General features: G+C 41.5%; 2 protein-coding genes across 4 annotated transcripts in view; both read left to right on the forward strand.

The window, feature by feature from the left end:
* Positions 1–9: 9 nt before the first annotated feature.
* On the forward strand, positions 10–5,463 carry ndufs5 (NADH:ubiquinone oxidoreductase subunit S5). 2 transcript variants are annotated; one of them, XM_032581914.1, is made up of 3 exons: positions 10–137; positions 1,303–1,522; positions 5,267–5,463. In XM_032581914.1, exons 2-3 carry the CDS (start codon positions 1,307–1,309, stop codon positions 5,369–5,371), a joined length of 321 nt encoding a protein of 106 aa, XP_032437805.1. In that variant the 5' UTR covers positions 10–137; positions 1,303–1,306; the 3' UTR covers positions 5,372–5,463. The 2 variants fall into 2 exon arrangements, with proteins under 2 accessions (XP_032437805.1, XP_032437806.1); XM_032581915.1 differs by having other exon boundaries at positions 38–137; positions 1,199–1,522.
* Positions 5,464–8,968: 3,505 nt separating this feature from the next.
* Positions 8,969–21,891, forward strand: part of macf1a (microtubule actin crosslinking factor 1a) — a 212,946-nt gene continuing 200,023 nt past the window's right edge. Inside the window, exons 1-2 of one of the 2 annotated variants that reach the window (XM_032580101.1) lie at positions 8,969–9,420; positions 14,066–14,300. In XM_032580101.1, the coding sequence (XP_032435992.1) occupies positions 14,078–14,300 (223 nt within the window). In that variant the 5' untranslated portion in view covers positions 8,969–9,420; positions 14,066–14,077. Of the gene's footprint in view, positions 9,421–14,065; positions 14,301–21,891 lie in introns of those variants that run through there. The other variant, XM_032580102.1, reaches the window with a different exon arrangement.

Raw genomic sequence — 21,891 nt, forward strand, 5'->3', positions numbered from 1 at the left:
ATCCTCCAGGAGGCGCTGTTGCATCTCGTAACCGGATGTACAGCCCAGAAGAAAACGACTTTGCGGCTGGGCCGTGTGTTTATCTGCCGTAAAGCGGAGGAAGGTTAAAGTAACTCGGATAAAAGAGTCAAAACAGGGTAAATTAAGACGTTTGAATGCTTTACTTTTGACTTTCTGCTGCATGCAAATGCGGCTCATCAGAGTTTAGTTATTTGGTATAAAATAGTATTTTTGTGTGGATTTAGGCCCGTTAGCATTAGCTTACTGTCATTGAAGGAGAATCTACGGACATATTTCAGTCAGTACTCTCTGTTCTAATTAGATCCACGCTACTCATTATGTAAAACCTTATGTTTATTGTAAAAACGTTTTTGTTTTAAGTTGACTAGACGTTTCCGAGCTTCTTGTGTGTATATGTATCTGTTAGCCGCTTGGCTAACACGGAAAAATCTTCACTGCAGCCGAAGAAAGAGTCTTTTCTTACTGTTTCCGGATATTAACCCACTTTAGAATTGTTTTTGTTCATTTAAAGTCTTTTTACTACATCTAGGAAACTTCTCTGCGCCTTTTGTTTCAGATAAATGTCCTTTTTGTTCATTTAGAGAAGCAATTTTTCACTGAATGTATGATGTATTAGAGTAACGGATTTATTTACGCTATTAGGGATATTTAGTCATCATTTGGAGAAAGATGCACAGAACAGTCTTTTTATTTATTTGTATTTTCATATGACAAACAGAAGAAAAAAGGACATTTGTCTCACTTTTTCCTTGGGCAAGAGAAGTTGGCAATTTGAAGATATAAAATTAATAGAGAACAGAATACTGAATGTGTGATGTTAGAATATAAATATTATTTCAATGAACCAATATTTTTCAAAATGACGGGGATTCTTAAGGTGATCTGTTTACTTTATATAATTCTGAACTTTCATCTATGAATACGTTGACATGAAGTTGAGTTGAATATTTGTATGAAAGTTTTAAAAAATCAAATCTTTCTTTTTCTGTCTTTCCTGATTCTTTTCTGTATGTCTTTTTTCTGCCTACCTACATTTTTCTCTCTTTCTTTTTCTTTATCTCTTTCTTTCTTTATCTGTTTCTTTATTCTACCATTTTTATGTTTTTTTTTTCTGCCTTCCTTCATTTTTCTCTCTGGTCAACCCCTGTTGTTTTGTGGCTAACTGCTCCTGTTCTAGATTGTTCTACAGCCTGAATCATCTTTTATTTTGATTTTTTTTTAGTGTTAACTGCTTTCCATCCAACCTTTCCTCCATCTTTTGTTTTGCTCTCTTGTTGGCAGCATCATGCCGTTTGTGGACGTCCAGTCAAGGCTCGGCATCAACGTAGACCGCTGGCTGCTGCTGCAGAGCGGCGAGCAGCCGTACAAGCGGGCGGCGCGGTGCCACGCCTTCGAGAAGGACTGGGTCGAGTGCGGCCACGGCATCGGACAGACCCGGGCCAAAAAGGAGTGCCAGCTGGAGTTTGAGGATTTCTACGAGTGCATGTACCGGCAGAAGACGGTGAGTCCCTCTGGTAGTAAACTCATCAGCTCCAGATGATCAAAGCTTTGACGTGTATCGGATGTATTGGGACAGAATCAGAATTTCTGCTAAATGAGGTCAATAAAACCTCAGGTAAACAATGTGTCATTTTTTTAAAAGCTAGAAATGGTTCCAAATGTGTGGAAAAATACAAAAAACATGAAAATGTATTATTTTAGTAATCAATTATTCAGATACTTCATTGGATAAAAACGTGGTGCATCCTGCAGGTTTTTTATTCAGCCACTTCAGACTCTTTAAACAATATTACAAATACATTAAAAGATGCAAATAAACAAATCAATAAAATGTTTAAAATAAACTTTTAATTGCCTAAATTGCAATAAAAGCATTCTCTTAGTGAACTCTTGATTATTTGTAGCAAAGAATGCATCTGGAGCTAAAAAACTATTTTCGTCTATCCTTGACATCGATATGGTGTAGAGCTGATCTGGTGATTATTATTCAATTAATTTTTTTTTCTTTTATGTAAAAAGTCCCAAGCTGGAACCTTTGTATTCTGTTTCTTGTACACCATAAATCAGACGCACAACATCCACAAACAACAGTTCTGGAAACCGAAGCTGTTTCTCTCGGCTCTCTGGTTTTTAACCGATCCGATCAGACGCAGGAAAAGACTGTTGTTGTGTTCAAGTCGTGCTGAAAGGAGTTAACCTTCAGCGAAGCTACTCAGGCCTGAAGTAGCATCAATGCTAAACATGTTGCTAATGCTAATGTCAGCGTCCATGTTTCTGAAGAAGCTCCATGAATGATCAGGAGTTCCTGAAATAGTTCAACTTTGAAATTTGCTCCAATCTGATGGTTGAAGAACAGATTAAAAACATGAATTTATTTGTTGTTGCCCTCAAATGCTTGTTTTTTCAATAATATTGCAACAAAAACGGTTCTTGTATTGAAAATGTTGCTTATTTTGTCGATGCCTAGTTTTCAATTAATTACATAGCCTTCTCCATCCATCCATCCATCCATCCATCCATCTTCTTCCGCTTATCCGAGGTCGGGTCGCGGGGGCAGCAGCCTCAGAAGGGAGGCCCAGACTTCCCTCTCCCCAGCCACTTCTTCTAGCTCCTCCGGGGGAATCCCGAGGCGTTCCCAGGCCAGCCGAGAGACATAGTCCCTCCAGCGTGTCCTGGGTCTTCCCCGGGGCCTCCTCCCGGTGGGACGTGCCCGGAACACCTCACCAGGGAGGCGTCCAGGAGGCATCCTGACCAGATGCCCGAGCCACCTCAACTGGCTCCTCTCGATGTGAAGGAGCAGCGGCTCTACTCTGAGTCCCTCCCGGATGACTGAGCTTCTCACCCTATCTCTAAGGGAGAGCCCAGCCACCCTACGGAGAAAACCCATTTCGGCCGCTTGTATCCGCGATCTCGTTCTTTCGGTCATGACCCAAAGCTCATGACCATAGATGAGGGTGGGAACGTAGATCGACCGGTAAATCGAGAGCTTCGCTTTTTGGCTCAGCTCTCTCTTCACCACGACGGACCGGTACAGCGCCCGCTTGACAGCAGACGCTGCGCCAATCCGCCTGTCGATCTCCCGCTCCCTTCTTCCCCCATTCGTGAACAAGATCCCGAGATACTTAAACTCCTCCACTTGGGGCAGGACACCCCCCCTGACCCGGAGAAGGCACTCTACCCTTTTCCGGCTCAAGACCATGGCCTCGGATTTGGAGGCACTGATCCCCATCCCGGCCGCTTCACACTCGGCTGCGAACCGCTCCAGCGAGAGCTGCAGATCACGATCTGATGAAGCCAAAAGGACCACATCGTCTGCGAAAAGCAAAGATGAGATCCTAAGGCCACCAAATCGGATCCCCTCAACACCTTGGCTGCGCCTAGAAATTCTGTCCATGAAAGTGATGAACAGAATCGGTGACAAAGGGCAGCCCTGGCGGAGTCCAACTCTCACCGGAAACGAGCCCGACTTACTGCCGGCAATGCGGACCAGACTCTGACACCGGTCATACAGGGACCTGACAGCCCGTATCAAAGGGCCCGGTACCCCATACTCCCGGAGAACCCCCCACAGGGCTCCCCGAGGGACACGGTCGAACGCCTTCTCCAAGTCCACAAAACACATGTAGACTGGTTGGGCGAACTCCCATGCACCCTCCAGGACCCTGCCGAGGGTGTAGAGCTGGTCCAGTGTTCCACGACCAGGACGAAAACCACACTGCTCTTCCTGAATCCGAGGTTCGACTATCCGACGGACCCTCCTCTCCAGGACCCCTGAATAGACCTTGCCAGGGAGGCTTAAGAGTGTGACCCCTCTATAATTGGAGCACACCCTCCGGTCCCCCTTTTTGAACAGGGGGACCACCACCCCAGTCTGCCAATCCAGGGGAACTGCCCCCGATGTCCATGCGACATTGCAGAGTCGCGTCAACCAACACAACCCTACAACATCCAGAGCCTTAAGGAACTCCGGGCGGATCTCATCCACCCCCGGGGCCCTGCCACCGAGGAGCTTTTTAACCACCTCGGCGACCTCGCCCCCAGAGATTGGAGAGCCCAACCCAGAGTCCCCAGGCTCCGCTTCCTCAGTGGAAGGCATGTTGGTGGGATTGAGGAGGTCTTCGAAGTACTCTGCCCACCGGCCCACAACGTCCCGAGTAGAGGTCAGCAGCACACCATCCCCACTATAAACAGTGTTGGTGCTGCACCGCTTCCCCCCCCTGAGACGCCGGATGGTGGACCAGAATCGCCTCGAAGCCATACGGAAGTCTTTCTCCATGGCCTCTCCAAACTCCTCCCACGCCCGAGTTTTTGCCTCAGCAACCGCCCGAGCCGCATGCCGCTTCGCCCGCCGGTACCCATCAGCTGCTTCCGGAGTCCCACAGGCCAAAAAGGCCCGATAGGACTCCTTCTTCAGCCTGACGGCATCCCTCACCGAAGGTGTCCACCAGCGGGTTCGAGGGTTGCCGCCGCGACAGGCACCGACAACCTTGCGGCCACAGCTCCGATCGGCCGCCTCGACAATGGAGGCACGGAACACGGTCCACTCAGACTCCATGTCCCCCACCTCCCCCGGGACGTGTTCGAAGTTTTGCCGGAGATGGGAGTTAAAGCTCCGTCTCACAGGGGATTCCGCCAGACGTTCCCAGCAGACCCTCACAACACGTTTGGGCCTGCCAGGTCTGACCGGCTTTCGCCCCCACCATCGGAGCCAACTCACCACCAGGTAGTGGTCAGTGGACAGCTCCGCACCTCTCTTCACCCGAGTGTCCAAGACATACGGCCGCAGATCCGATGAAACGATGACAAAGTCGATCATCGAACTGCGGCCTAGGGTGTCCTGGTGCCAAGTGCACATATGGACACCCTTATGCTTGAACATGGTGTTCGTTATGGACAATCCATGGCGAGCACAGAAGTCCAGCAACAGAACACCGCTCGAGTTCAGGTCGGGCGGGCCGTTCCTCCCAACCACGCCCTTCCAGGTCTCACTGTCATTGCCCACGTGAGCGTTGAAGTCCCCCAGCAGAACAAGGGGATAGCCTTCTATTAACTAAATTAAATGTTTCCCACCACTGTTTTCTTTTTTTGTAAAATTCTGACTCTGAAATATAACTGATGTTTATCTGATGTTACCTCCATCCTGGTCCTCTGCGTCCTCCCTGTTTGAGGAGCGTCCTGACATGGAGTCGGTGCCTTTCATCCTGTTATCTTCACCTTTGACCTCGTCTTTTCTTTGTCCCTGCAGCGTGAGAGGATGTACGCCATCCGTGCGCAGCGTGACAAACTGATAAAGGAGGGGAAGTACACACCGCCCTCTCACCACACCGGCCAACCTGACCAGAATCCATGAAGGATCTGATCTCAGCTCAGGTTCTGACGGATTTCACCATTTCCTGTTCCGCTGTAAAAATGTGCAAATAATAAATGTTAATACCTACCGTGCTTCTAATGTCGTCTTTCCTTCTTGTTCCATGCGAACATGAACCAAATGTTATCAATTGGATCAGATTCTGTTTTTGTTCCTTTTTGTCATAATTCAATGTTTCAGATAATAAGAAAAGTTTAGTTTACAGTATGTAGAGCCAATTCACAACAAATGTTATCTCAAGGAATTGAAAGATAATTTCAGTTCATACATTCCAACTGATCTTAGTTATCAAACAGTTTAATAAACCAAGCAGATTACATCGAGTCAATAGTTGTGTTTCCATTCACCATATGATTGCGCAAATTTGAATTACGAAAATAAATTTGCCTAAAGCAAATGCCCCAATTTAACTTTTATTTTCCACTAAAATGTTTTTGCGCCAGGATGGGGTGTGTGTGTTTTTGTTTGTTTTTGTCGGCTGTTTCAAAATTAATGTATTTTGCAAAACTGAAATGAAAACACTTTTTTCACGTGAGTCATGATCAATGATTGGCTGTGACTGCAACCGGAAACCACGAAGAAGATGACAGGAAGTGGCAGGAGGATGGTGGTGGTGTATGTTTTCCCATTAACGAACTTATCCACATGGGATTTCAATCCCTTTTATTTAACGGAAACTCCGCAATTGCAACATTGTGTTTTTCAACATTGGCGGAATATCTACAAAGTTTTGTGCACATTTGTAATGGAAACGCAGATATTTGTTTGCAGCATTCTCTCCTCAGGGACGAACATGTAGTGACATTTAAGAAGACGACCAGAGTAAATACAAAATGCAATTTTTCAATGATCTCTGTATTTATTGAGTATCCTGGACCTAAGTGGAAATAATGTTCTAGTTGTCAAATCATAAATACGCGATTGAAAAAACTTGTTTATTGGTCGTTTCACCAAAGACGATCAGCCTGATTATGATACATGTAGAAACGAGAAATTATTTAAGAAGTAGGCTAAAATATCTCGAAAAGAAACATGTCTTGCTCTGAACTTAAGAAATTCTGATTAAAACAGATACATTTAATATGGAACATCACAGTAAACCTTGTTAAGTGACAGAAACGGCAAGCGGTTTTTGTACGAAGGTTTTCTGGCCACAGATAATCGAGTTCTTGGTTGGACATTTGGAAAAGAAAGGAAGAGTAGGGGGGGGTTGTGTGGCCTAGTCAAAGTCACCTTAAGCACGCAGTTAAAGGTGAGATACTTTTTCACAGCACTGAATGTGTTTAAAGCACATTTTTAACAAAACCATACTACAAATAATTTTTCTAAGCGCAAAAAACTTTATTTTGACATTAATTTAGTCATTTCCCTTTAGATTTTTGTTAAATATTTCATGTTCTAAACCGGCATCCTGCACGGTTTAGTTCTCTCCCTGGTACCAACAACCTTTCAGCAGGTCACTGTTCTTCTTAGGCCTTTTAACGAGCCATCATTGGATCCAGGTGCGTTAAACCAGGGAGAGACTAAAACATGCAGGATGTCGGCCCTCAGGGACCCACTTTGGGCCCCCTGTTCAATCAGCTGCTCTCATCAATAACACATCCTCAGATTGATTTATCATTCATAACCTCTGATGAATTATTAAAGGTCCAATCTGCGGTTCTGATGGTCGATGTTCTACTGAGCGGTCTGGTTGGCCGGTAGATCTGGCAGTAATCTCTCCCTGGGGACGGAGCCGATCATTCATATGCAGGATGCTGCTTTACATGCAGGTTAGAATCCATTTCATCTCGATCAGAACCAGCAGCGTTCATGCGCCACCACTAGATGGCGCCACAAGCTCAGAGAATGGACTCAAGAGTCCAGCTGAAATAATAAACTGACCTGCAGCTTAAATGCCTTTTAAATTCATCAGTTTGGAGGTTTGAGATGTGCAATATGTAAGTGTTAAATGTTTCACTTTTTCATTCTACATATTCTGTAGGGATTCGCAATAAATCGGCATTAGCATCGGTATCAGTCCGATAAGCAAAATGATATTTATTAAACATGCTTATGTTTCAGGTGTTGGTCATGTACCAGTGATACTGCTGTAGTCTTTTTTATTATTGTGTAAATAATTTTGTTAAATATCAGGTATTGGCCATAACAGCCACATTAATATTGGATATGATGTAGATCAAAATTTTTACATCAGTGCTTCATTAATATTTAAATAATATTTAAAAACAAAACTTTTTTTTTTTTGCTCCAAACCATAAGCATCGCATCGGGTCACAAAGGCTAAACCAGACAGAAATCAGCGGCTCAAAGTGAAAATAGCAGATAATCATCGATACACTGCAGATGATTTACAGCATCTCATGATTTCTTGTTCCTTTTATCACATGGATTAAATTGTCTAAATTGAATTTTGTGTCCTCACTATTCGTTGAAGGTCACAAACTGCAGTTTAAGTGGAATAAATTCACGTCTGCATCTCTGGATTATCAGCTCAATAATTAGCTAAAGTGGAGAGAATCAGGACCGACGGAGGTTTGAACTTTGAACTTTGAACTTTGCTCGTGTTTCATGCGGCTGCACAGATTTTTAGTGTCTGTTTGTTCAGGTAGATAAACTGATGTTGTGATGAGGTTGAACAGCTGCAATAAAAAGAGTTTTCTTGGCTAATTTCTCTTAGTCAGGGGTCGAATGCTGGGAATTTGACTTTTGGTCACTCACAGCATACTGACCTTATAAATATGTAAACTTTAGAGAAAATGAAAAAAAATTAAGAAAATAATATGTGGAGTAAATATAAACAATACATACATCCAATTATTTCTGTTCCTTTTTATATATAAAAGGCAGATTGTGGCAGTGAAAATGATTATTTTGTTTCACAGTAGAGTTTCCATTACAGGTGTGTGAAAATCTTTGTCAATATTCTGCTAATGTTACAAAAAACAACAGATAACCTCGTGGTCCTGATGTTCTTCTGCTATTTTATTCTCCTTGGGCATACTGTCCAAACATAATATGCAAATTATTCTTTTTGTAGAGGATTCTCTGTTGTCCAAAACAGCCGAGTTCTGCTGATCCGATCTCAGAACTGAGTTGGTTAAAATCTAAGTAGATCCAAAGTTGTTGCTTGGACTTTTTGTTTCAGTTTCAAATAAGTCACATTTCAAATAAATGTGACTTTTGGGACATTTCCCAGTTTCAAAAACTCAGAAATTTCCATGTTTTTTTCTTGAGACTTTCTGAGATTAATCTGAAAATGTCTAAGTTTTGCCGGAGATTTACTCCTTTTTGTTTACATGCAGTGGCCCTGTAGGTGCAGGATGGCAGCGGACACAGACAGGAATAACTCCAGATATTCCTCCAGATGTAATAATTCGCATTTTGAGGCTTTCCTCCAGCTGTGAGCATAAAGGGATTATTTCAGACCCAGATTAACCGAATCATGTGATGAAAACGCGTGGCTCAGTTTTCCCCCCCCTTTTTCCTGAGTAACTATGAACATATGAGCATGAGTCGGTGCTGCAAGTATTCCGCTGTGAACGCCCTCCTCGCTCCAAACCGAGGGGGGAAATGTGCGCGCGCGTCACGCTCTGGCAGAGCTGCGGACATGACGCAGGGGTACACCCGAAATCTCGGTTTCCGCGACGTTTACCACAGTCAATAGGCATGGGTTAAAGGGATGGAGCCGTAAACGCAGCCTATTGAAGAGACGGAGCGTGGACCGAGGAGAGGAGGGCTGTTGGAGGTGGAGGGGGGCTTGTTGAAGGCAGGGAGTGGAGAGAGAGCAGGAGGAGGAGGACAGCCATTACCATCCAGGACCGCCGCTCGCGCTTCCCTCTCCAGCCTCGAATAACCGGCGGAGACGTTTGGAAGAAGAGAGGGAGCGGAAAGCGGGTCGGTGGAGGTGGAAACATCCCTCCATCTTTTCATTCATCCTTCGCTCCAGAGGAGAGGCAGCAGCGGAGGCAGCCGCGCCGGCCTCCCTCGCTCTGCGCTCGGACTCGAGGACCGCTGCTGCCCCGGTGAAGGTAAGCGGCTCCGGAGCTTTCACAAAACCAACATGTTGGTTTTTATTTGTATTTTTTCCTGACCTGTCATTCCATCACTTCCAGTCCCGATAAACCCACGAGTTAGTGTTTTATTGGAACCCTATCGGGCATCAACATGTTGATCATTGGCTCAGTGATCAGTCATTTCATTTGGTTTCTGTCGCCGTTTGCTTGAAAACGTCCCGTTTCTGCTCATGGTCTGTGCGCCGAAGCTGGAGCCAAGCTGAGAGGGTTTCTGGGTCGTGAGAAGGCTGGACGGCTTTCTCAGCAGCTTCACTCGCAAATGGATAAATGTAATTAGTTGGTGTTACCCATTCTCGGACAAAGAGCCGATTCCCTGCTCCCAGGCTGCTCGTGCGTGCAGCTCGTGCGTGCACCGAGCGGTTTTGGCTCCATGTCTGCGGTCCATTCATGCACACAGATCCTTTTCCTCCCAGCGGAGCAGAATGAAGCGGATGAGTACAAAGCAGGTGGACATAAATCACAGCATTACGCACCTCAGGTGTGACTGTCGGTATTGATCTGGGCTGTTCCTGCAGCCAATTAAAACAAACGACACCCTCCATCATCGGCTCCACCTGCATGGATCTCTGAGGAGCCCCGGCATCAATACAACCTGTCTGTCTAAAAAAAAAAACACTGGTTACCAAAGAGCAGCCGGAGGGGAGAGGAAAAAATTCAGGATTCAGACCGATCTCCCCTCCTGCTGCTCCGGAGCAGATGGTCGTCCCCGTCCGGCCTTATGCCGGGCCTTCAGCTCCCCGACATGAGCCAAACTGTCTATTATTTTTCTATTCAGAATCGATTAAATCCAGCATAAACTGTTAGTTCTTGCGATTAATCGAATATAAACACACATTGTGTTGAATGAAACCCCTGAGGATAAAGCAGAGTATTGCTGCTGGTGTGTGCAGTGGTTGAATTTCATATCAGGGATGAAACGATTAATCGTGATGAATCTAAATAAATGTAACCTGCAATAATTTATTAATGGTTAACCGTTAATGAGAGTATACAGACTAAAAAAACAGTTTGCTGAACAAGACAACATATTCTGAGCAGTAATTAAGCCAAGAAAGCAAAGATTTTCCAATTAAGATTTAAAACACTCTTCAGACTCGGAGGTGTGAAAGGTCACCAGGTCTGATCATGGATGTTTGGCAGAAACATGTGAGGAAGTGTAGCTGTTGCTTCTGTAGTGGAGAAAACTGGGTCAGAGTTTTATTAGTGATCACATCTGCTCCTCAGATGGAGGGCTGCTGCTCTGTTTGTCTGGTGAACTGGAGATCCCATCAGCCGTCGGTTGATCCCGAACAGGAATGCTGTTCTGGAACGACAGGAGGATGTTCCGGCCGTTTGGACCGTTGGGCTGCGAGCGTCAGCTTGACTCCTCATATCTCTCCGTCCTTCCTGTTGTTTTCTCACCCTGCTTATGCTTGGTCACAGAGTCCCTCTGTTTACATTGGTCCGACCACACACACACACACACGCACCCACACACACACACACACCCCAACACACTGCTCAGCCTGAGCTGTGGGAACCGACCCTGGCTGTGAAATATAAATCAGGAGAGCCTCTCGGACTGAGCTGCTGCTCTTCGTCACGCCGCCTCAGTGTGAGGTTATGTCCTATAAAGGTCAGCTTTCAGTTTGTAGAAGCGGAGGGTTGATTATTTAATAATACTTTGTTTGAGTTTGTTGAAGAACATCTTTCTTTCTCTGCATTGAAAGTGAAGGAGATTAATTATTGAAGTAAATGAAACTGGTTTTAGGTTTTCTGGAGCATTTCTCTCATTTCCTTTGCTTCTTGGTGTTTTTTCCCACCTGATAGTCCAGTAGATTTGGTTCAATTGGGAACTAAAGTTGTAACATTTGCTACATTCCAGCTGCTGTGGTTCTTTCTCTCTGCTCTGAGTCAAACCAGCCAAACCCTTTGAGCAACTTGTTCCCCTCCTCGCCTGTGGGGGCGCTGCACCAAAAACCACTGAAGAAAATAGCACAAAAACCTCACAGAGCATAACTTCCTTCTTCACAAATGTAAACAAAAAATGGAGTGGTATTAGATTTTTTCAGAATTTCTCTTTTCTCTTTGGTAAAAGATGACAACCCATATCTCCAGCTAGCGCTAGGCTAGCACGTTTGTTTTGGTTGTATTTACCCAGAGTGCACTGCGCTGTAGTCTGCTTCCTGCTTTTGGAGTGGTCTCCAGTTTTTGGTGTTCACATTTGCATTCGAACCGCATGGTGCGGTCCGCCTACAGACTGTAGTTTGCTTTTTTGGTCGACTTCAGAGTTCGAATCCAATTGTGTTTGAATTATTGAACCAAAGAAAACAGTTTTAGGTTTTCTGATGTTTTCTTTGCATCTTTGCTTCTCAAACTGCTCCTCTCCAGGCATTGACAGAGATTTACAGGAGTAGAGATAACATGACTATCTGGGTCCTACCATGGAGAATTAGGGATGATAAGAAAATAAAAGAAACAAAATTACGAGTCATAAGACTATGAAAATAAACTTGTACAATAATAAAGTGGAAATAATACGAGAATAATATTATGAATAAAGACACACACCCTGGAGAAGTAGAAAACCTTCTCTGAGTTGGAGTGAGGTCCGTCCCCCATTGGACCAGTTTAGTCCACTTTAATCCAACTCCAGTTCATTTGTCTAGGAAATTCACTTTTCTTGGGAAGTTGCTTAATGCCTAATCAAACTCTGATTCTGACCAAAAAACCAAACTCTGGTTTACCTACAAACCTCAGTCTGGGTTTGGTTGAAGTGAACTCTGAATACATATCTGAACTCCAAGTGGACTACAGACCGCTCCAAAAACAGGAAGTGGACTACAGCGCAGGGCATTCTGGGTAAACACGCTAGCTTAGCACTAGGAGGAGACATTGCTCCTGGTCTTTTTGGTCTTCGTTAATTTTTCTGACAGAAATCCAAGAAACTGCAAGTATTTAATTCCTGTAAAACTTCTGTTTTACATTCTTGGGAAGAAAACTTTGTACTTAAACTGAGATCTTTGAGTTATTTTTAAGTCATATTTGAGTTTATATGCACACTACATCTAAAACCTGCACACTTAATAAGAAGGAAAGTAGTTTAAAATGTTCAACCAACAACATTTCAAGTTTTAAGTAAACTAGCAGGTGAAATTCTTTAGCATTACTTCCAGAAAACTACTTATATTTTTTGTGAAACGAAGGTGGTGACCATATTTTTTCTTTAATTCTTTAATTTTACCAGCATTAAGTGAGTATTTGCAGATTTGTTTGGACTGTAGAAGAAGTGGAAGGTGTCTTCAAGCAGGAAGTGATCTCACTGTTTCTTGTACTGGTACTTTGTTCTTCTTCTTCTACTTCTTGCAGCTGTAATGACACGGTGCGGCTTTGAAGCCTCCGTTCTGGCTCTATTTATAAAACCCTTCGTTTCAGTGCCACTGAGTCACTGTCAGCCAGCAGCAGGGAGGCAGCCACACACCACAGAACCGCAGGGAGTTCTGGACGGGCTTGGACCCTTTTCCTCGCAGCGTTGCCGGGGAGACGGCTGGATCCAGGAAGCGGGGTTTCTGATGGCGGTTTATCCAGCAGCAGCAGGAGGAGGAAGGCTTTTGGCAGCTGGAGTTTAGATGGAAAACACAGATGTTAACCTGAACATCCTCGCTCTGCAACGTTCAGAGAAAAATTAAAGCTCAGATGGAAGTTAGTCTGAACACTTCATAGGGTTTTTCTGAGGCAACTTTGTTTTGTGGTAAAATGTTTGCAGATTAATTGTACAAAAAGTTGATTCCAGTAACTGCAGAGACTTTTATTCTGAAAGATTTGTTGATTTCCTAAAGAAGAAGAGAATAATTTAAAATCCAAAATGAGTAGTTTGATTAGCCTGCAGGGATTTCAGGAGAGCTGAGCTTCTACTCCAGGATCTGCAGGTCTTTAAATCATTTTGCAGCCTCAGGAACTTGGAGGTCTGATTTATTGATCCAGTGATGGACAGTTTGGAGCATCAGGTCTCCAGAGTCCAAATAAACATTCAGACACACATTCAGCTTTTTTACGTCTTTGCTGCGTTTTCTTTTTTTCCATGTGATGCCTGCAGTTCATGCCAGAGAAGCAGGTTGAGGTTTAAAGAAAATGCAGAAGAAGCTTTTAGAAACCTGGTCTCCATTTTATTATTTTCTCTCTTTCTACCAAAAAGATGAATAAGTCTTCAGTCTGGTGCTTTGGTCTCAACTAAAACTTTTATCAGTTTATCATCCAGCAAAATTTGTTATTGTGAAAACTCACATGAGAATTTTGTTTTAATTAAGGTGCTTTCACACCAGACATGTTTAGGTCCGATTAATCGTTCCAGTCCTGCCATCATCTCCTCCAAACGGCTGTTCTGGGTCAGGATGACGATATTTAACCTGCTAACTGAGGCATCGAGTCTTTCCACTTCAGCATCATGTTAAAACACACGTGATAATCGATTTAACCCAGTTTTTATTCCTCCTCCTCACTAAATATTTTGCATCATTCATAAAGACTCAATCTCACTCCACACCATCAATGAATTATACAGTTTCTCCACTGTTTCTAAAGCCTCTGACCTCCTTTTCCCTCATCCATCTCCTCCCTGCAGCGTTGAGGCGTGATGGAGTCGTCAGATGATGATACTCTGAGCGAACGCTCCTGCGTCAGCGAGCCGTCTTTCCGCACCGAGCGCTCTGGTGGCTCGCTGTCTCCGTGCACGTCGGGTCTGGTGGGGCCGCCGGGGGACACTCTGCCGTGGAATCTGTCCAAGCACGAGAGGAGGAAACGGAAGAGCCAGGACTCGGTGCTGGACCCGGCAGAGAGGGCGGTGGTGCGCGTCGCAGGTGAGGAAATCGTTCTAGCTGCTCGGGTGGTGTGTCTAAAAGCAACGCTTTGGCAGCGTGTGTTGTTGAAGGAGGAATAAGTTTGTTCACATGATAAATCATTAAAAAAACATGCTGCGCCGTCATCGTCTAACTACTTCCTGTTGTCACCAGTGGGAACATCCGGTTATCGATCATATCGATCGGTTCCTAATATGGGCAATGTGGGTAACTACTCAGGGCGGCGTCTCGTAGGGGGAGTTTTTTTTCAAAAATTAGTGTATTTCCATTAAGTAAATTTCATTCATAGTTCATAGTCAATGGAAGGATTTAACTCACAGGATTTTTCTGTTTAGTTTATTTTTTAAAGAAAGATGAAAAGACAAGATTATGTTAACAAATACTGGATTATTATTGGCTAATTAGATTTCATATTTCTCATATTTTTGTGTGTCACCTTTAAATGTCATGTATCACTCAGAGCTCCTCTCACATCAACACACTGACATTTTCTCTGATATCTTCTGTATGGTTTGTTTCTGGATAAATAAACAAGCAGTAAAACATGTTTTTGATGTTTTACGTTTAACTGAGACTTTTATCACATGTAATAATTCTTGTTATGAAGACGAAGGTAAATGTTGGTCATTAAATGTAAATGCCAGTGGTCATATTACATTCTGCCTTGTGGATATGCTTAGTTCTCATTATTGCAGACAATGGTACAAAAACACGTGGTGCTCAGTTTTCGTGGAAACGCTAATGCTAACATCATGCTAACATTAGTTGGGGAACTGCAGGCAAGCTGCTGGCTTTATAGTGAAACCTAACTGCAGGAGAAAAAGACAAAGAAAGAATGGTTGAAGTTGGTTTTGGAAGATGTTTTTCCTCACGGATCGATGTTAGCTTTGTTAAAGTTTGGTCATTCAGGTCAACTCCTGTGTTTAACCACTGCCAGTGCTTTCTTTGTTCCAGTTCTTTCTGAATCAACAAGCAAATGTATCTGTAAAGGAAACTCTGAGAACCTTTCTAAGGAAACTTATTGACTGATATCTGACCTAGATGAGGGCTGGATGATAGATGGGGCAGTATCTGAGAGTTTTACCTTCCTGCTCAGTTTGTTTCTTATTCACCAGACATTGGTGCGCTGGCCTTGTTACTGCAGACGATTAGCCTATTAGAGGATTTTATTTTGTAGCGCTTATTTAAAATATCCTAAAATAATGTAGCTGGGAACTTAAAATATCTAGATGCGATGCTAATTGACAGCCAATCCATGAGAGCCATTCAAGTTCCTTCGTGCTGATTGGCTGATCCCCCTGGAGCAGAAGTGAGGAAGACTGTTGATGTTATCTTCTCTGCTGCGTATGAATTCATATTAATGACTGAACAATTAAAATAGGCAGTTATGCGCAGTCGTGGTCTTAAACTCTGCAAACACTAAGAGGGAACTGAACCTAAATCTGTTAAAGGGGCAGTACTAAGTACATACACATCTGGAGTGTTGCCTTGATTCTTTCATGCATGTTTGAGAACTCCTTTCACCTCTATGGCAACCATTCAGCTGTGCTTAACGCCTGGGTGGACCTAGCTCCGCCTTCAAGGACATAGCTCCTCCCCCACCCAGCTCCTTCAGACTAGCCAGCAGCAATTAGCAAACACCTGGTAGAACTGCTGAGCTCATTAAAGGAGCTACTCAGTGGTAAAAATGTTGTTAAAGGACATAGTTACTTAATTAGTTACGATAGTTACAGTAATTTGAGGCAGATACTAGACGCCACAGGCATTTGATTACTTCAGTCCTGAGTTTATAAATTAAGTTGGTGATAATTTGTTATCTTTTTGCACCACTATCTGAATACACCCAGTAATCCTTGCAGAGAAACTGTTTCCCTTCACTGTGATGCTACAGAAACACTGAATAGAAGTGAAGGAGTAAAAAAAGATTTTCTGGAAGCAATGACTTGTTCCTGAGCTGGAAACACCAGTTTGAGGATGAAATAATGTAAAAGTGGGATGAGTTCTGCAACAGCGTGAAGTTTTGTTACATTTCTCTGTTATGGAGCAGCAGAAGAAGAAGTTCAGATATCTTTGTTTCATTTTACTGGTTTCAGTTCAAACTAATTTTAAGCTCTGAATCACTGTTCTGGTTATTCTTGTATGTGAAACAAAACCAGCAGTCATTAAAGCACTTACAGAAAATGCCAGTTGTGAGAAAATGAGGGTGGTGGAGAAGCTAGGAGGCGAACAGAAGACAGTAAAAGCCTCGTTTAGTGAGACGGAAACAGAAAGTAGAGCGAAAGGCTTTGTGTTAGATAGAGATGCACTTATGTGTCCGTCACGTGAGGATTTATTTCTAAACACATTTTCAGACTGAACAGTGTTTCAGTTCACACTTCTCTGCCTTTTTTAATCAACCTCATGCTGCTGAAGAGCTGCTCTCTGCTGAGAAATGACTCATTTCTTCTTATTCAGCAGTAAAGTTGGAAACAAAACAATTAGAGTTTACAATGTGGCTTAATCTCACAAAATATGGAAAACCTCATTTCAGTTTTAAGGAATCGCCAACGCTGCAAAGTCAGTGTTGATACAGACACAATGCTAACGCTAACTCATGATGAGCCAGTAACACAGAGTCTCTAAAGATAAAAATAATCCAAAAATGATTAGAAAATTATATTATAACCAGTAGCATGCAGAAAAATTATCCTTGCAGGTCACAATAAACGAGTTATATTCATAAATCTGGTTAACCAGAGACTATTATACACCTTAAATTAATTATATGCAGAAAAAGTAAAAATAAATGTATAGTAATGTTCTTGTTGAGTGCAACACAAGAGTTTTATTTACCAAAATGAACAAAAGATGCTTGAGAAACTTATGTAACTAGTTCTATTACTAAATAAACAACAACTGCGTAGTGATAACAGTCAGTTAAATCCTTATGTATCTTAAAAATGCTCAGAGAATGTCCATAAGATATATCTCAGAAATTATTCTAATAGATTTAAGATTAATGAGATTAACTACAAGATGTCTGCTCATATTAATTACACTTTAAATCATCACATTGTGAACTTGTGGAAACATGTTCAGATGTTCGGGGTCACCAATGTGGAAGTCAGCAGAAAAAGACAAAATAATAATTCGAGTCTTTTTTTATGTCTTTCACTCAAAACCAAAAACAGAAGTAAAACTGTTGGTGTCATTTCTCCCCTTCACAATAAGAGTATACATTTGGAATATATACATTTATCTGCCACAACATCATAATTTTTGCACACAGAAATGAAACTTCATCTACAGCCGCCTTGGTTCTGTCCTGTTTTGGTTCCGTCTCGTCGTTCTGGTTGCGTTTCTGTTCTGGACTCAGTCGGGCGTGAAAACGTGATGATGTTACATTTTACATGACGCGCTGCGTGTTCACTCTGACCCTGATTTCCTCTCAGCTGGGACCTGGAAAGCAGAAACCGAATACATTCAGCTGCTTTCCTCAGCCAGACACAGTTTACTGTCTGAGAGTTTTAGTTGCAGTGAATTATTGTTAGCAACAGAGGGAAGATTCAACGGGCAGCAGATGAGTTTTAAATGGAGGATAAAAAGAGTCAGTGCTGTCCGGACTGGACCCGCCCGCCTGCTGAGCCTGAATATTAATGACCCAACCACCAGCTGCTGCCTTTCCAGAAGGGATCCATGTCTGAGGGAGAAAAACTTCATGTTATTTCTGTCATTTTTATGTTTCAAACATGAATCACCTCTGATTTTAAAAGACTCAGCAGAACTAAAACACGTTGGAATGAGTCAATAAGTTGCATTTGGATAAAAGTCTTTTTAAAACATTCATTAAAGTATAAAACAGAACAATAAAGTTAGACTTGATCTTCTAAATGTGGATGGAAAAGTGAAAAAGAAAATGAATTTAGGATTAAAAGCAGCCAAAACCGACTTACACAGAGAATGAGGATAAAATGAGTTATTACTCAGATTTAAGGTTTATTAAAAAACACACTGGTAAGGATTAAACAAACAGGACTGAAGAAGGAAAATATACTAAATACAACTTACTTCTCTTAAGTTGCTGTTAATAAATAAAACTAAGTGTACAATCTCCTTAAAGTACCTAAAATTATAAAATTGAGTTGTGCAAATTAACTCGCACTTTAGTGTAACTTACACATACTAAAGCAAAGTAAAGTCAAGTAAAGTCCAGTTGTTGCGTTTTACAGTGTATAAAGTTAAATGTGTTTAGTTGGTTCATTCATTTGTCCCAGTTTTTATTCAGCTGATCAGTGGTGATGTTTCTGCTGCAAGTCCTCATCTTTTTTTTATTACTGCATCTATTATTTTTGTTAAATAAATAAGTAAATAAAGTTGTAACGTCCCACAGCATAATACTGCTTCTTATGCATCAAGCCTCAAATATCTTCCTGTTACGGATCATTCTTTTTAAAACTTTTCTCCAGTTCATCCAGAATGATGCTCTAGCTTATGGTCAAGGGGCAACTTGATATGAAACATTTAACAAATATTAGTTACGGGGGAAGGAAACATTTGTATAATTTTGGATGGATAGAAAATCAATTTTTCTATTCAGATCAGTTAAATCTCACAAATCCCAAAATGAATTAATTTACACCCACAGTGAGTGGATGTAACCATCTTGGTTTGATTATCTTGCAAACATTTTATTGGTGTTATTTTACATTATTTTACATCTTTCTGTTCTGAATTTTTGCATTTTTCCTGAAAGCAGCACATTGAAGAGAACCAGATTCTTTAGCTGGACATGAACATCGTCTGTTAAACCTTCTGGATTCTTGATTCTGTAAATGAAGTTGGATGTTTTGTTTTACTCTTTAGCAGATTTCTTTAAGATGGGAAAACTGACTTAAAAATGATTTATGTTGTAGCAAAAAAAAAAAAAAATCTGATGAAAGCATGTTTGATGCTGCAGCTGTAATCATTCAGGACCCCACAAACCTGCCTGCATGTAACTTAGGCGTCCTCAGTGCTGCCTGCTGCTCCTTTACTTCCGCATTTCTTTTTTTCTGCAGGCGGCTGAAAGGGACGCCTCGGCCAAAGCTGTTACGCTGTTGCCATAGTGACGCGGTCTCCTCCGTTTCCATGGCTATAAAAAGGCGAGGGGAAACAATGGTTGTTGGGGGAGTGAGGGGCCGACTCCAGATACAAAAGAGGAGGGAGAGAGAGATTTCGAATTTTAATTTGGAGCAGGAGAAAAGAGGAGCGAGTGTGAACACAGAGAGGAGTGAATGATCAAGTCTGAGCAGAAAGAAATGATGAGAGGAAAGAAAGAGACAAAGAGAGGAGGATGGAGGGGAGGGGGGTTCAAACAGAGGCAGCGATGAAAGGATGACTTTTAAATCTGAGTGTGAGGGAGGCCGTAAAGAAAAGGGAGAAAAACGCAGGAGGAGGGAAAGATGAAGAAAAACAACCAGAAAGAGGAGAAAAAGTGGAAAAAACAAAGAAAAATAAAAAGATTCTTCAGTTTGGATTATATGATGGAATAATAGCGTCAGGCTAAGAAATAGTAAATAACAAGAATAAAGTTGTACAACAGTAACACGTAATAATATGAGAATAAAGTCAATAAAATGAGAATAAAGTCAATAAAATGAGAATAAAGTCAATAAAATGAGAATAAAATCATATTATGAGAATAAATTTGTATGCAAGTCGCAATAATACGAGAACAAGTCTAAATATTACAAGAATAAGCAAAATATTACGATAACAAAGTCGTTCAACAGCAAGTTGTAATGTAAAAAAAAATTCGTAATAATACAAGAATAGTCACAATATTAAACCCTAACTCCTACATTTCCCATAATGCAATGCAGTTCTCTAACAATGAGCTTTATTTGCTTTTTTTCCTTATTTCTCATCATGGGAAAATGAATTAATTTAATTCTAATAATTGATCTCACAGGAGATGTGAAGAAGTTTAGTTTTTGTAACGCCTTACTGACTCACGAAGAAGCTCAGCACATTTTCTCTCCCTTTCAATTATGAAGAGCGGCTGAGAGAAACACTCCTCTGTGTCACGCCACATTTATTCCCCAGGGAAACATAAACTCATAGCTCACTAATTAAAAGTTCCTAGAAACAAATTTTTCTTGGTTTTATTTTTAATCCCTGATTGAATTTGCCTTTAAAAGTCCAAACTGAGGATCAGTTCAGACTCTAATCCGAGTCACACGACGGCTCAGACATTACATTTTTGATTCAATCTCCTGAGAGTCATTTAAACCTCACAGTTTCATTGGTCTGAGTTCAGAGAAGAATGCAGTGGGATCCTGGTTCTGGTTTTCTGATTTCTTTACAGACTTGTCGCCGGTCAGGGAGAAAACATTTGTTTCCTGGTTTCCAGCTGAAGTCTCTGTGAAGCTGAGGTGTCGTCATGTTGATGTGTTGAGAACTCGATGTCCTTCTGGCTCTGAGTAACTGCAGCTGGGTTCTGCACACGCAGCATTTAATGCACAGGTTTACTCACATCAGCCTCAGAAAAGAAGTGTTTCTGCTCTGATGGGACTCGTTGCCACACCAGAAAGTTTGATTCTCGTTGGTTTTCATTGAGGATTTCAGGGTCGACCGCTGAGGCCTGAACGGGAAGCAAATGAAAAACTTGTTAAATGTGGCGTTAGAGAGTGTTTATGTGTTGGTACAGCAGACTATAATATTTAATAACATAAATGGAGCCATGTGAGGTGCCAACAAAGTCCGGCTGGATATTTCTTCCTCCTGTTGGTTCTGATCCAGCTGTTCAGTCTGAAGGTTTGTGGTAATTTTGCTTTTGATTTGTTTTTATTTTCAGATTATTCTTCAATGGTTCCTTCAGTGTTTCATAACAATGAGAATGTTAAACAGAAAACAACCGACAAAAAATATCATAAATTAAGCAAATAATAAAAAATTATAATAAGTAGATGAAAATTTAGACTAAAACTTGTTAGAAGAAAACTAAAATAATAAAAAAATATTATTTCACTAATTGTTATAAAAATGTAACAATATCAGAATGTTAAAAAGTAAGACACAATAAATGAACTAAAAATAATAGAAAAGAATCAAAACTAAATCAGGTGAGAAACGACCTAAAACGACAATAAAATAAAATTACCAATTTTTTAAACTAAATATTAATAATAGAAAACTAAAATATAAGTCAGTATTACCATAATAAATGAAACATAATAAAAATAGAATTATTAATTAATAAATAACAGAAAAAAGGAGATAAGAAAACCTAAAAATAACAGAAAAAACTAGAATAAAAATCCAAATTAAAACATTAATATATTAAAATAAAAAAAATAGAACAAAAACAAATTAAATAAGATAAGAATACAAACTACAAGTAATAATAAAAATACAAAATAAAACTAAAATAAAGAAGTAAAAGTTAATTAAGCCAGTGAATAAAATAATTATCCAGTTTTGGGCTGAAAACCAGTTTTAACCTGAGGAACAGAAGAATCATCATGTTGTGGAAAAAAGGTTTTCAGTTCCTCCGTCCTTCAGCTTGTTGATGTCGGCATCAGTTAAAGCTGCACAGAAACGCTTTGAAAGTTCCTTCATGCATCTTTTATCC

Source organism: Xiphophorus hellerii, chromosome 13, assembly GCF_003331165.1.
Source record: "Xiphophorus hellerii strain 12219 chromosome 13, Xiphophorus_hellerii-4.1, whole genome shotgun sequence".
Taxonomy (NCBI): Eukaryota; Metazoa; Chordata; class Actinopteri; order Cyprinodontiformes; family Poeciliidae; genus Xiphophorus; species Xiphophorus hellerii.